The 15,330-nt window shown below is 34.7% G+C and overlaps 1 protein-coding gene across 5 annotated transcripts; it reads left to right on the top strand.

The window, feature by feature from the left end:
• LOC107617678 (eukaryotic translation initiation factor 4G) lies at positions 1,439–15,051 on the top strand. Of its 5 annotated transcripts, none has more exons than XM_016319498.2 (12): positions 1,440–1,712; positions 6,105–6,187; positions 7,213–7,472; positions 7,665–7,801; positions 8,167–8,307; positions 8,480–8,547; positions 8,645–8,701; positions 8,960–10,315; positions 10,406–10,460; positions 11,013–13,383; positions 14,130–14,324; positions 14,409–15,051. In XM_016319498.2, exons 3-12 carry the CDS (start codon positions 7,306–7,308, stop codon positions 14,737–14,739), a joined length of 4,878 nt encoding a protein of 1,625 aa, XP_016174984.1. In that variant the 5' UTR covers positions 1,440–1,712; positions 6,105–6,187; positions 7,213–7,305; the 3' UTR covers positions 14,740–15,051. The 5 variants fall into 5 exon arrangements, 4 of the variants coding, with proteins under 4 accessions (XP_020967092.1, XP_016174984.1, XP_020967091.1 ...); XM_021111432.1 differs by having other exon boundaries at positions 6,105–6,902; XR_001615029.2 differs by lacking the exon at positions 6,105–6,187 and having other exon boundaries at positions 1,439–1,712; positions 14,011–14,324; positions 14,409–15,047.

The following is a 15,330-nucleotide window of genomic DNA, read 5'->3' as shown; positions in this document are numbered from 1 at the left end:
GTGGGAGACAACCCACCATGGTATGATCTTTCCTGTGTATTAGTTTTATTTTATTAATATCAGTATTCATTTCCAGTTCTGTATATTTATTTTTATTTTGCATAAAAAAAAGGATCAACGCGCAAGCGTCTACGACACGCACGCGTCGTGTGTGACTGTGCAACAAAGAGAAAATGGACAGAGAGTTATGTTAGAACGATGCGGGAGGGGTGCCTGGTGCACAAGCCAACACACGCGTACGCGTGTTGCACGCGTACGCGTCCCCTGCGTTTTTGTCAATCCACGCGTACGCATGGGCTTGCCAATCGACGTAAAAGGATGCTTGAATAGAGAGTTGTGCTGCTATGGCGTTGGAAAAGAATACAAACCAAAAAACCTAGCATGAAAAAGAACACACTTTTGCATTGACTGCTCCACTCCCTCCTTTTACTTACATTTTTAGTCTTCTTCTATAATTCATCTATCAAATCTTTCAACTTCTTCACCCTCTCTTCCAGTACAACATTATGCTGGCTACCTTGCATTTCATGGGAAAAAAATTTGTCAAACCATATAAAAAATTCACAGTGTGAAAGATTCTCCTACATTGAAGGAGAAAATGCACAAAATCAAAGTTAACCCATGAATTTTGCAATGCATAAAGAAGATACCATACTCAATTTTCCTTATCCTATAATAAGGACATCCAAAGAAAGGTCTTCTTGGGTTTCTTATCTGTTCCAGACTCCACAACAATGGCATAAATTCCACAGTGGCATCTTGGATTCTCCCCTCTTGCAATTCCAAATTTGGGGCCACCTGAAGCACTGCTAGCACTACCATCTCCGCTACCTCTAATAACTCGTCGACGATAAGAGTTTACCGAATTCCCTCCATTTGCCACGGTTACACATTTTCAGAGTAGCACACGAAAATGATGATGACCTTCACGCCGTTGTTTTAGGATTTAGGACATTATACAAGAACACTTTTGTAGTTGTCTTTTCAGGGACCATTTTGTCTTTCATCCCACGTGGCGTTTAATGGCTGACTCAACAGTTTAACGTGACACGTTGGATTTTACCGTTAAGATTTTACGGAAGAAACTAACAGAAGGACTAAAGTGATGGACGTTTACAAAAATTGGGGACTAATTATGTAATTAAATTTTGTTGGGGACCAAAGCGTCCACTTCAAAATTCCTTTTAGGGACCAATTTGAATAAATACTCTTGATTTTAATTCCTCAATATATGTGACTTGGATGAGGGTGGGTAAAATGGTTAAACGATGTCGTTTAGGAGCATTGCAGCAGACGGATACGCTGCCGATCGGTTCTTCAGTTTGCCGTCAATTTGACTAGTACGATTTTTCATCAAAATCAACCGGATAAAGGGTCGGTTCTTGCTAACCCGGTCGAACCGGATGATCTGATTCGGTTTTTACAAGAGAGAGAAGAAAAATAGACGAGGGAAACAGATGAGAAGAAGAAAAAGAAGAAAGCAAAGGAGGAGTAGAACTGAAGAGGAAGAAGTGAAAGGGAGGAAGGAACCCTTGTATATCTTGGAAGCTTGAAGGAGGAACTTCAAGGAGTCAAGTTTCATGGCTACCACAACCACCGAGCAAACCCACATCGCCATCATCACCACTAATCCGTCCACCTTCCTCTGTTTTGTTGGCTTTAACTGCCAGCAACACTATGGTAGCAATCGCCCCTACACTAAGCACACCAAGGTTAGGTTTTTGTGTTTCAAAGTGCATGATTGATGTTGTTGTTAGTGATTTATGCTTCCTAGGGTTTTGTGTGAGACATGGAAAGCTTGATATATGCTTGAATGTGATTATACGATATGGATTTTGGAAGATTTTTACTTACGAGTTTGGTTGGAGAGGTAGATTGTGTTGGTGGAGTTTTGTAGAATTGAATGCGAAAAAAATTGGGTTCTGCAGCTTAGAGAATCGATTTTATTCTCTTTGCTATCTAGAAATTCGTGTTTTCTTCTGTAACTTAGAGAACGGATAATTGATCCTCTAGCTTGGATAATCGATTCACCAGAATGGCAAAATGCAAATCAATGACAAAATTGATTGTCCTTATTACAAAATGTATTCTTTTGCTGCAGAATTTAGTTTTTATGTATTAAATGACCTTAGAACGAGTACTAGATTCCCTAAAATACTAGAATGATTATGGAGCATAAGGATTATAATTTAAATCATGTTAGAGGATGTAAAAGGGGAAGTGATTTAAGGCTTAAAGGTGTCTTTAGGCATTTGATGTTATGAATGCTTCTTGAGGATTAAGAGTTATTATAGGATATGGTGGATTAAAGTGTTTTAGACATTGTAATGTTATAGATTGTTAATGAATATGTCTTGGGCTTAGGATGTCATTGTTTAACTTGAGTCTTGAGTATTAATTGTTGATGTTGAGATTATAAGAGTTGATACAAGTTAATGTAAATGATTCAGGAATTAAGATAAGTTAAATATGGGTGATGAAATGTTGTCACGAATATTATGTTCTAAAATGGTAAGAAGTTAGACCTTTGCATAAAGGTGTACTTGTGACACGTGTGATCCTAGTTCAGGGCAAAAGATGGTTTTCTTTAGAGAAGGCCTTATGCCTATTATGAGTTTGATGCAATATTATGTTATGCAAGGGGCGGTGTTTATTAGAACACATGGCAAGAGATTTCATATTTTGCTTGTGATGCTTTCTATGTTAGAGATATAGAGACTTAAGAGAAAGAGAAAGAGAAAGAAGAATTAGAAGTTAACAAGTAAAACTAGATTCAAAAGTCTAATTAGGTGCGCTTTTGTTTGATAAAGGAAAATGAATAATGAGTTATTGATGATCTAAATGAGTGAGAGACTAGCTAGAGAGCTTGCAAAGTTATTATTCAGTAAGGAAGGTAAAAGAGAGATGACACTAAAAATACATTGGATTCTGATATGATAGATGTTATGGAATGCCTTTTTATGTTTTATCACTTCGTAAAGTTCTTATGCTTGATTATGATGTTGAATATATCATTCACAAATGAGATTAATAAGATACAATAAAGGATAATGAATGAGAGTTTGTGCTATGTTAATTGAAAAGGACTGGCATGACTAAGTCACGCTAAGGCGAACTTAGTTAGCTCTTGACGAGAATAAAATTGTCTTGCTACTTAGGTAGAGAATAGAATTGTTTCGAAAATGTTAGATACAGTTGATTCCCAAGAGCCCTTTTGGCGAGGAGTAATTATACCCATGATGTGGGGTAATTAGATACACCACCATCTGTTGGATAGAGGTAATTTTGAGTAGTCCTAAGTAATAGGTTGTAATTATACCCATGCTAAAAGAGTCAGGTAATAGAATTTTACCTGATGATGTTGTGGCCTATATAGGAAGAGAGCTCATTTTCCTAGTTTTTATATTTTTGGAGTTTTTAGTATGTAGAGTCTTCATGTTCAAGCAATCAAAAGTTATCACTCAAGCACTAGTCAGGAAAAAAATTATTGCAATATGCCATCATAATGCACTTAGAGCTAGCTACTCAAGCATTCATTGCTTAGGTTACTCAATATTTTCCAGCCGAAAGGTCACTGTTTGTTGCGGCATAAATCCACCGCCTAGACGGTGATGCAAAATAAAATAAAAAGAACAAGAGAAAGATAGATGTTGTGAGTAACTAGATTTTCTCACTATAGATAGGGGCTTGGTTCAATATGGATAATTTATGTCTCAGCTTTTTGAGAATTTGATGATAAGATTGATACTTTAAAGGTTTATCGCTTGTTTCATTGCAACTTCGTGAGTTCGATCTCCTTCTGAATTGACTTAGGGTTTATGCATGAATTGGGAATTTGATGTATGCACTAGCTCTAAGGAGAGGAGTTTGTCCTTGTTATAGACACATACTTAAAGGATTAATATGTTGATATAAGAAGAGGAGAGTTAGCCACCTAAGGAAGTAGGGATTAACAACTATAATCTGTTTCATTAGCTTATCAATTGCAAATCAAGCTCCTAGAAAATTACTCGGTTATTATATTGAATTGAATTAATCCGAATCTTTAGCGTGCTTTTGCTAGTTGTATTAAACATAGCATTTTCTTTCTTACTTTACTATTATTAATTTGAGATACCTTCAATTTGAAAATAGTTTATTTCTTCTAAATAGATATTTGAAAGTAGTGACCAGTTTTGATAAATTAGTTGTCATGGGAACAATGCTTTACTCATCTTTTACAACTTGAACGATTTGGTGGGATAACCAAAGAGTTATCAACTACATAGGTATGATTTTGTTAGATAGTGAGTATGATAAGCATTTTTCTTTTCTACATAATAGTATTTAATTGAAATATTGAACGTACATGTAAAACTTTATTACACAACAATGATGTATACAAAAACTAAGCTCTAAATTTGGATTTAGTTTTACACTCATAGTGTAACATTACACTATCTACCTATTGTAATTTTGAAAGAAGTGTCAAATCATTCAAAATAACTATCCACTACCATTATTATCCACATTATGATTTCTCAGTATTCCGAATTTTAATTGATTGATAGTATAAAATTATTTTACACTCAACCCATGAAAATTATACTTTAACTATTATACTCAATATTTATTTATAGTAATTTGATATTGTTTTACACTTTTATTAATTAACAGTGTAAAAAATTGTTACATAAGATATGATTTTTTTAAAATTTTTTTTTAGGTCTTACAGTTTGTTTTCTTATGTTTTTGATAAAAGAATTCAAAATGTTAGTTTTGATTATATCATTATTTCGTTTATGTTAAGGCAATTGCATGATAGTTCTACTACTACTATATACAATCTTAACTTATGAAATAATCACATATTTAATCAATTGAGTAAAGTATTGTTTTTGTCCCCAATGTTTGGAGTAAGTCCCAAAGTTGTCCCTAACGTTTAAATCGTCCTATTTAAGTCTCTAACGTTTCAAAATTGACTCAATGTTGTCATGCCGTTAGGGATCTGTTAACGGAATTAACGGCGGATAAAATTGAGACGATTTTAAAACGTTAGGGACTTAAATAGGACGAAAACGTTGGGGATAAAAACGATACATAGAACTAAATTTTAATTTTATCCTTCACTAATATCAATCTTTTACTGTACATAGTTATTCAATTATTTTTTAATCACATCTAAATAAATTACACTTAAGCACATTATTCTGATTCTAAATAATTTTTTTTTTAATAATTTTACTCTTAAAGATTTTTACTCATCATGAAATATTTGTAGAATGACTAGAATCACATTACTTTATTGTATATGTATCATTTTTTCCCCACAAGTTTATGTACTAGTCATTCTATAAACATTTTATGATGAGTAAAAATTTTTAAGAGTAAAATTATAAAAAAATAAATTTATTTAGAACAAAAGCAATGTGATTAAGTATAATTTACTTAGATGTAATTAAAAAATAATTGAATAACTATGTATCGTAAAAAATTGATATTATTGAAGGATAAAATTAAAATTTATTTCTATGTATAGTTTTTGTCCCCAACGCTTTCGTCCTATTTAAATCCCCAACGTTTCAAAACCATCTCAATTTTGTCCCGCCATTAATTCTGTTAACAGATCCCTAGGACAACATTGAGTCAATTTTGAAACGTTAGGGACTTAAATAGCGATTTAAACGGGACAATTTTGAGACTTACCCCAAACGTTGGGGACAAAAACGATACTTTACTCTTTTAATAAATAAAGCAAAAAGTTACCATTTTACATGGATACAAATTTATTTAACCATTAAAATTAGATTACAATAGAGGCAAAAGTAAAGGAAGAAAAAAGTGAGAGAAACAAGAGAAAAACTTGATGTTCATGAACAAAGGAAGACTTTTTCTCTTTTTCAATTGTAAGGAGACACATGTTTTTTGGATCACTTATGTTTTGGAAAAAGCTACCATGATTAACTAACTCATTGTAAATTTGAATTAAACCAAGTAAAAATAGAGATTTTATGGCAATATTTTCGGAAGCTTATACTATTTTATTTCCTTCTTAATTGGACTCTTCCCTCTAATCTAATTCTGCCACTGCTTCTAACTTTAAAACTGTATTTTTTATTTGGTAGGTTTGATGTGAAATATTATTTTAGACATAAAACACATTCTATGAACACAAAACTTGACACTACAAGAGCTCATATTTTTTACGGTAAGAAATAGCTCTGAATCAGCATCCTTTACCTTAATTTCATTGAAATTGGTAATGTTCTTTCCCGTAACAAAAACACTAATAACAAGACAAATCAAAACTCCAAAAATAATTTGTTCAAAAGCTTAAAATTAAAAAGAGACTTGAACAGAAGTTTGCAATTGAATCTTTAAGCGACAGCAATGACAAGAAAAAAATGTTTGGAGTTGAGGCATGTGGTTGCACCAGCTGTGAGAATTGAGATTAGTGTCAGACACAGTGAAGAGACACTAAGGATGTGAAACTTAAGGAGAAATCAATAATATTTCTAGATTTATTTTTTTTCCCATATCTTAATTTGATATTTAAATATTAAATTAACTCTTAACCATGGTTGTTATTTTAGAAACACATATGACTCATATCTTATGTGTTTTATTATAAATAGATTAAAGTTTATTTGCTGTTAGAACTCCCAAGAATATCTCGAGGGATAAAGAGAAGAGTATGAATAGGTGTTACAAAAATCATGGCCCATTCGAATAGTGATCTCCTGAAAAACCTACCTTCTTTTGACCCACCCTTTCACTCATGAGTTTGTTGCGGGTGAGTTTGGTTCATAGTTGAACATTTTGTATCTGGTCTCTCTCTCTCTCTCTCTCTCCNNTGTGTTTATCTCCCACTGCCATCACTACCCAATAAACCCCTAATTTTGACACACACTCCTCCACTTCAGGTGCTTCACTATGTCCTCCTTTTATTTTAGTTTTATTTATTTCATATGTTTCTTATCATGTTATTTCTTTGGTATTCATTTTAATTAAATTTTTATTGTCATCTTAGTGTATGCAATTCTGAGAGTAAACTAACATTTGGCTATCAAAAAAATTCGAAATTGTAGATATCTAATTTTTCTCGGTATGTATTTTTTGAATAATTTTCTAAATGTTCCAACAACAATTAGATCAAATACGAACAATTTGATAAATTGTTTAAAGTTTAGCGTGCTCCAATTATGATGATAACTTGGATCATGTTGGTTGCAGGAAAAATTGAAAGAGGGAAATTTTCTCTTTTTATTTTCCAATTATCCCCCCATTTTTGAAAACTGTATTTGAGGAATCAAAGGGTTTGGATATATGTCCTTCAATCAATCAAAGACCAATAGAAGCACAGCAGTGTACCGAAAATCTGAGCGATCCACCAGTTTCAATCAGCAACAAGGTTCCTCATTTGCCTACGGCGGTGGCGGCATTAAGCCAACGCCATCGATTCCCTCATCTCCATCACTCTCCTCTAACGAGAGGTATGTTAAGGCTTGCAAGTTTGTAACTGATTTTGTTATTTTACTACGATTATGTTTTTCAATGGATATTGGATGTGTGGAGATTGAGTTTTGGGTGAGATGAGTGTGTGATTTGTTTTGTGTGAGATGCGTGTGTGTGTGCGAGCAGGCGTGTTTTAATCGATTTTGTCTGTTGCTTGTTGCTTGTTCTAGGTTTAACAAGAAGTCTAGCGATGCACAAGTTGGACAATCTAGAGTAAACCCCACCCCACTGAATGTAATAGAGTCTAACAGTGGTTCTGCTGCTCGAAACATACAGAATCGTGCCCATGTGCAACCTCAATTGCATGGTAAGCTTGAGGAGAATTATATTTACTTCCTTTTTAAAAGAATTATGTTTATTCTCTTTGTTTTTTAAGTTTCTAGTTTTCTGTTTAAGAAAATTTTTCTGTGGAAAGTATCTCCATCTTTATTGATTATTTTTTATATAACAATTACCTTGCTAGATATGGACAATTTTATTGATTATTTTTATATAACAAAATATGAAAATAAACATTAAAACAAATTGTAGCTCAATTGTTAAGGTATCCACAAGGAGTATAACTGAAGGGACTAGGTTTGATTTTCTAAAGTAACTATTTAGAATTATATGTTATTTGGTGTTCGGTGAATTATTAGTTTAAGTAACTCATTCATTTATGTTGTATGATAGGAGCATCTGATGCTCCAGCTACTACCAAGCCATGTGAATCATCTGCTGTACAAGGGAGTACTGTAACTATTCCAAAAGTTCCAAGTTCTCAACTGCCCCCTGCAACTTCTGATCCAATTACTCCTGAAACTCCTACTAAGGGTATGCTAGACTAATGAGTTTTTTGCTTGAAATTATGTGGAATTAAGTCAACATTTTATGACTTGTATCTTGGGTTTGTAAAAGTTCTTAATGCTAAAATATTTTCCTTAGTAGCTATTAATTGTCAGTCTTGAGACTGAAGTATTCTGAATATCAAATGTATTTTTTATAGGAGATGCATCAAAGTCATTCCCTTTCCAATTTGGATCTATTAATCCTAGCATTATGAATGGGATGACAGTAAGTTTTGCACATATAAATTGTGTACGTTGTGTCTGGTATACTGCATATATTTTTAGAACTTTATGGCCATTAAGTAATTTGTTCTGATATTCAGGGCCCTACTAGTATAAGCTCAGCTCTTCCTAATATAGATGAGCAGAAGCAGGATCAGGTGTGAATATATATTCTTTTTAATTTCTCCTTTACTTCTATGTTACTATATTCCTTTTGGTACCACTACCCACAACTTCTCATTGAATTCTAGATCTTATTTCAGATGCTGAGCAAGAATTGATTTGATATAGAATCTTAGGTTGGAGTGCACTTATGATTATGTAACTTGTTGATGTTGACATAACACGCCTTGAATTATGTGTTCATAGCAATGAAAATTATTTATTTTGTGCCAACAAATTGTCTTCACTTTCAGGCTTCAGTGCCAACATCTCTTATTCCAAAACAACAACTATCACCAAGAAAAGATGCAAGTGTCATTGAGCAGTCTATTGGTGGGGAAACTAATATACAAACTAAGGCAAAAAAGGATCTTCGCGTGCCAACTGCAACCTCAGCAAACCAAATGCAGAATCCTTCTATTATTCCTATAACTGGGATTTCAAACTCAACACCATATCACCTGTCACGAGCATCTTTACAGTTTGGTAGTTCTAATCCACATATTCAATCTCAGGGGTTGCCTACAACATCTCTCCAGATGCCTATACAAATGGCTTTGCCAATTGGAAATACTACACAAGTGCAACAACCAATTTTTATTCCAAGTCTTCAACCTCGTCCAATGCAACCTCAGGGGATCATGAATCAAGGTCAAAACATGACTTTTACTCCTCAAATGGGGCATCAGTTGTCACATCAATTAGGCAATGTGGGTATTAGTATGATTCAACAATATCCCCAACATGGACAAAAATATCAACCTGGTCCTCGAAAAACAACTCATGTGAAGATCACTCACCCCGAGACTCATGAAGAGTTGAGACTTGATAAAAGAGCAAATGCATATTCAGATGGGTCATCTAATTCTAGGTCACATCCTAATATCCCTTCTCAATCCCAACCTGGTCAATCTTTTGCAGCTTATCCAATGAATTATTATTCCCCCAACTCTTATAGTACTAATTCTCTCTATTACCATCCTCCCAATCCTCTCCCACTAACAAGTAGCCAAAATACTGCTAATTTGCAACCACAAAGATTTAATTATCCATTGAATCATGGTTCGCAAAATGTTGGTTTCTTGAATTCAATGCAACATAGCTCTCTATTTGCTAATAAAACAGGTGCTTCTATTCTTGGTAGTGTTGAACCCCCAATTTTAGAAAATTTTCATGATATTCCTAATTTAATGTCATTAACTGGAGCTGCTCCTGTGACAATTAGACCATGTGATGCATCTGATGTTGTAGACACATCATTGTCCAATTCTGGTAATTCTGGCGTTCAAAACCGAGAACCCAATATTTCGGTAGCATCACGTGATTCTGGCTCCCCTGCATTACAAAATGTATCTGAAACTAGTCCAGAAATTTCTTCACAGCAATCAAAATTATTTGGTAACTCTTTTGTGCAACAAAAACAATCACCTGGATCTGTTTTTGTATCTATTGAGAAGCTTGCAGCCACTCCCTTGTCACAACCTTCATCAGTAATGACTGAAGATCATGCCTCACTTGTGTCTAGAAGGAAGGAAGCTCTAACTAGGTCAAATTCTTTGAAGGAAAATCCAAAGAAACTAGAGAAGAGCGCCCAATCACATCATCAGGCAGTTTAGTACTTTATTATTCATTTTAAGTATTCTTCATTAGTCTTGATTTACTTGAGCATATTATATTTTATGTACTTTTTTCCCCCACAGGTTTCTATTCAATCTCCATCAATGGATAATGTTGCTTATCAAGCTATTGATAATGGTATGTCTGATATTGGAGTTTCCAAATCATTTAGAACTGAAACAATTCATTCTATAGCAATTGCCACTGAAGATCTTCCAGAAATGTATGACACAATATCAACCATCCCTAGTGTTGAAGTGAACAATAGCATTGAAGTTTCTAGTAGTCATCATAAGGATGACAAGCATAATGAATCACCAGAAGAAAAAGGTTTAAAGCATAATTGTTTGAAACTTGGTAACAAAAATGATGAACCACTTTTGTAGTTACCAGGAAAATTTTAATTGTGATGGGCAAGTCTAAACAAATTGAACAAAATGCTGTAACTAATGAGGTGTTAGAAAACAAATTGAACAAAATTCTGTAAATGTAAGTGATGAGGTGTTAATCTTAAAGATTCATACAACAAGGACATGATGAATCTGCTAGTGTTGTAGCAAAATTTGATAGGCCGAGTGGAAATTTAAGCATCTCTACATTTATTTACATTGGATTATAGAGATATCATTTTAAGTCGAAATGATTGTGTAGTTACTAACCGTGTTCTTTGTGGAAATTACTGTACACTAGATATGCAGTCAGTTGATATTCTGGAGACAACTTCAAATCATGTCAAGAATAGTTCAGATACTTTTTGCAATGACTCTCTGTCTTTTTTGACATCTAGTGCCAACGATAAACCAATTTCAGAACCAAATAAAGTAAAAGCTACATCTAAAGGTAATAAGAAAAGAAGAGAGATTCTTCGAAAAGCTAATGCTGCTGGGTCAACTTCTGATCTTTATAACGCATACAAGGGACCAAAGGAAAAGAAAGAAACTGTTTTCAGTTCAGAAAGCACAAACAATGCTTCTTCATCTGAAAGTTTGAAGCAGGTATCTACAGATGCTGCTCACCTAGATCTTAAAGTGAGTGAGAAATGTCAACAGAGTAAAGTTGAGCCTGATGATTGGGAGGATGCTGCTGACATGTGTACATCAAAACTGGAAGTTGATGACAAATTTCAACTGATTAGTGATGTTAACAGAGGTGTAGCCAAGAGGTACTCTCGAGATTTTCTTTTGAAATTTGCAGAGCAGTGCACTGATCTTCCTGAAGGTTTTCAGATCACAGTTGACATAGCTGAGGCTTTAATGAGTTTTACTATTGTAGATAGGCCTAGTGGAATGCCTTGGATGGATTATTGTGGAACTGGTGTAAATGAGGAAGAGAGGTGGAGTAAATCTTCTAATACTTTTCATTCTGGAAGACGTGGTTTGGATGTTGGTGGAGGTAATGTAGGTTTTCGATCTGGTCCAGGAAACAATTTTGGTGCTTTAAGGAACTTTCGTGGAGAGACACCTATGCAATATGCTGGAGCAGGGGTCCTTTATGGACCAACGCAATCCATGGGAATTCCAAGTGGAATGCAAAGAAACAGTAATGGAGAAAGGTGGCAGCGTTCTGTTAGCTTCCAGCACAAGGGGTTAATTCATTCTCGTACTCCTCAAACTCCTTTACAGACGATGCACAAGGCTGAGAGGAAGTATGAAGTGGGTAAAGTTTCGGATATAGAAGAGGCAAAACAGAGGCAGCTGAAAGCTATCTTGAACAAATTAACTCCTCAGAATTTTGAGAGGCTCTTTGAACAGGTAAAAGTGGTTAATATTGACAATGCTATCACACTTACTGGTGTCATCTCACAAATTTTTGAGAAGGCTTTGATGGAGCCTACCTTTTGTGAAATGTATGCCAACTTCTGTTTACATTTGGCTTCTGAGTTGCCTGATTTCGGTGAGGACAATGAAAAGATAACTTTCAAAAGATTATTATTAAACAAGTGTCAAGAGGAATTTGAGAGAGGTGAAAGAGAGCAAGAAGAAGCAAATAAGGCTGATGAAGGTGAAGTTAAGCTATCTGATGAAGAAAGGGAAGATAGAAGAGTCAAGGCAAGAAGACGCATGCTAGGTAATATTAGATTAATTGGTGAGCTATATAAGAAGAGAATGTTGACAGAGAGGATAATGCATGAGTGCATCAAGAAGTTACTCGGTCAATATCAGGATCCTGATGAAGAAGATATTGAAGCTTTGTGCAAGCTAATGAGTACTATTGGGGACATGATTGATCATCCCAAAGCCAAAAAACATATGGATGCATACTTCGAAAGGATGAAACTATTGTCAGACAACATGAATTTATCATCTAGGGTGAGGTTCATGTTGAAGGATGCCATTGATTTGAGGGAAAATAAATGGCAACAAAGGAGAAAAATTGAAGGTCCAAAGAAGATTGAGGAAGTGCATAGAGATGCGGTGCAAGAGAGGCAGGCCCAAGCTGGTAGGTTAGGTCGTGGTCCAAGCAACAACCAAACATCAAGAAGAAACCCTATGGACTTTCGTCCAAGAGGATCTCTGGTGTCATCTACAACTGCTCAAATTGGAGTACCGCATGGGTTACCTGGTCAAGTTCGTGGGTTTGGTTCTCAGGATGCTTGTTCTGAAGAGAGGCAATCTTTTGAGGCTAGGACCTTGTCTCCAAGAGCCTTGGGGGATGATTCTATTACCTTGGGACCCCAGGGCAGTTTGGCTAGGGGAATGTCCATTAGAGGATCAACTGCAATAAGTTCATCGATGCCTAATGCAATTCCTACCTCAGTAGACTCTTCCAAAGCAACTGATGTTCTTAACGGTTATGGGAATTTATCAGAGCATGCACCATACCTTACGGACAGGTTTTCAGGTCCAGCTGCTTATGATCAATCAAGTGCTCTAGAGCATAATATAGGCTTAGACAAAAAAGATTTGAGTACTTCATATCGGAGACTTGACAACCTTGTTGCAACTTCACCATCTGATCAATTGCAAGGGTCAATAGTTTCTCAGGTTCCTTCTTCAGAAAAGGTTCGGTCAGAAGAACAACTCCGAGACATGTCCATGGCAGCAATCAAAGAATACTACAGGTAATGCTTTCACTTTGTGGTGTTTCTATCTTCTTACTGCCTGTGGCCACTTACTTTTTTTTTACCCAAAAAAAAAATCCAAATTTAATGCCCTTGAGATGAGAGTTTGTTTGTTTTCATTTTATATTTTATTGGCAAAGACCTAGCTTAACTTTTCTCAGGGTATTTATGGTTTTCACAAAGCTAAGTCATACACAGCTAAGAGAAATAAGTACACAATTCTCTATATTTTGTTGTGGATTCCGCCACTTACCAGAATTTATTATTTCTTATAAAAATGGAAGATGATAGTGATAATGAAAAGTCCTCAATGAATTACTCCATTTCATCTGAAAATGATATATTTTGCATATGATTTCAAAAATTGTAACTTTTTAGTTGTAAATTTTAATTGCAAACTTCAACCTAAGCCTTGATTCATTTTAATAATGTTTGACTGTGGTAACACTTGAAACCATCATTTTTTTTTTCACAATGCTTACAAAACTAGGTATATTATGTATTTAGAATTTGAAGTTTTTTACAGTCAACTTTAAATATGAATAGATTATGTTATGCTGTATTTCTTTTTGTTTTAAAATTATTTAGACACACATGTGCCTATACATTGAATATAAATTGATATAGTTGGCAGGATGTTATGATATTGCTCTTATATTACTACTTCCTATTTCCAATGTTCATCCTGGGCAAGATCCACAAGCTTGATGACATCAACCATTCTAACAAAAAATTATGCAATTTAGTGCTAGAGATGAGAAGGAAGTTGCTCTATGTGTCAAAGAATTAAATTCTCCATGCTTCCATCCTTCCATGGTTTGTCTCTGGGTCACAGACTCATTTGAGAGAAAGGACACAGAACGAGACCTTTTGGCCAAATTGCTAGTTCACCTTGTGAAATCACATGATGGTATCTTGAGTCAAGCACAGCTTATCCAAGGGTGAGATTTATTAAAGAATATGATTACTAGAAGAGAGAATTCTTTTATCGTAAATAACCTTGTTTTCTTTTGTTGTTTTGTTAGGTTTGAGTCTGTTCTCTGTACATTGGAGGATGCTGTTAATGATGCTCCCAAAGCACCAGAGTTTCTTGGACGTGTTTTTGCGAAAGTTATAATAGAGTCTGTTATCTCTTTGAATGAGATTGGGCGGTTATTACGTGATGGAGGGGAGGAACCAGGCAGCCTCTTAGAAACTGGACTTGCAGCTGATGTTCTTGGAAGTACCTTAGAGGTAATAAAATTGGAGAAGGGGGACGCAATTTTACGTGATATCTGTGTTGGCTCTAACTTGCAATTGGAGACTTTCCGTCCACCAAATCCTATAACTTCAATAAAGCTAGAGAGATTTATTTAGAGGAGAGTGATGCTCATTGTAGCCTTTTTCAGGTACAGAAGGAAAATTATTAGCCTGGTGCTATGGGGTTTCTAGATTTGAATATATGATTTTATTTTCTGGTAGATGGGTGGATAGAATTTTATGAGATTCTTTCTTTTAATATGTTTCCTTCGATCTTCATGCAACTGTAAAAGGTTCAATTGATTTTATTACATTCTCAACGAGGAGCATTATTACATCACCCTATCTAAAAGGTTATATGTAAGAGCTCAATTTTGGGGCCGAAAGCCGAAAGGAAGGTTATACTTTCCATTTGACGCGCTCAATTTTCAATCATTTATTTTATCACATTTGTACTCAATTTTATTAGCGTTGAGAAATTATGCGTAAATAATTGTTATTCATATTTGATGATTATGGTACATCAAATCGCAGTGGTAGGTATTATTGATGACCAAAAAAGGTTGAACATAAGGGCACACTTATAAAGGGATTTTTTTCAAAAATAAAATAAAAAAAATTCATATTTCTCCAAACACTATTTTTGAACTTTAATTCTCTAAATACAATTTTTTTTTTTGTTTAGAACAAGTTTGTCGTAGCCCAAAT

This window comes from Arachis ipaensis, chromosome B09, assembly GCF_000816755.2.
Source record: "Arachis ipaensis cultivar K30076 chromosome B09, Araip1.1, whole genome shotgun sequence".
Lineage (NCBI taxonomy): Eukaryota > Viridiplantae > Streptophyta > Magnoliopsida > Fabales > Fabaceae > Arachis > Arachis ipaensis.
This window is presented reverse-complemented; position numbering and strand designations above follow the sequence as displayed.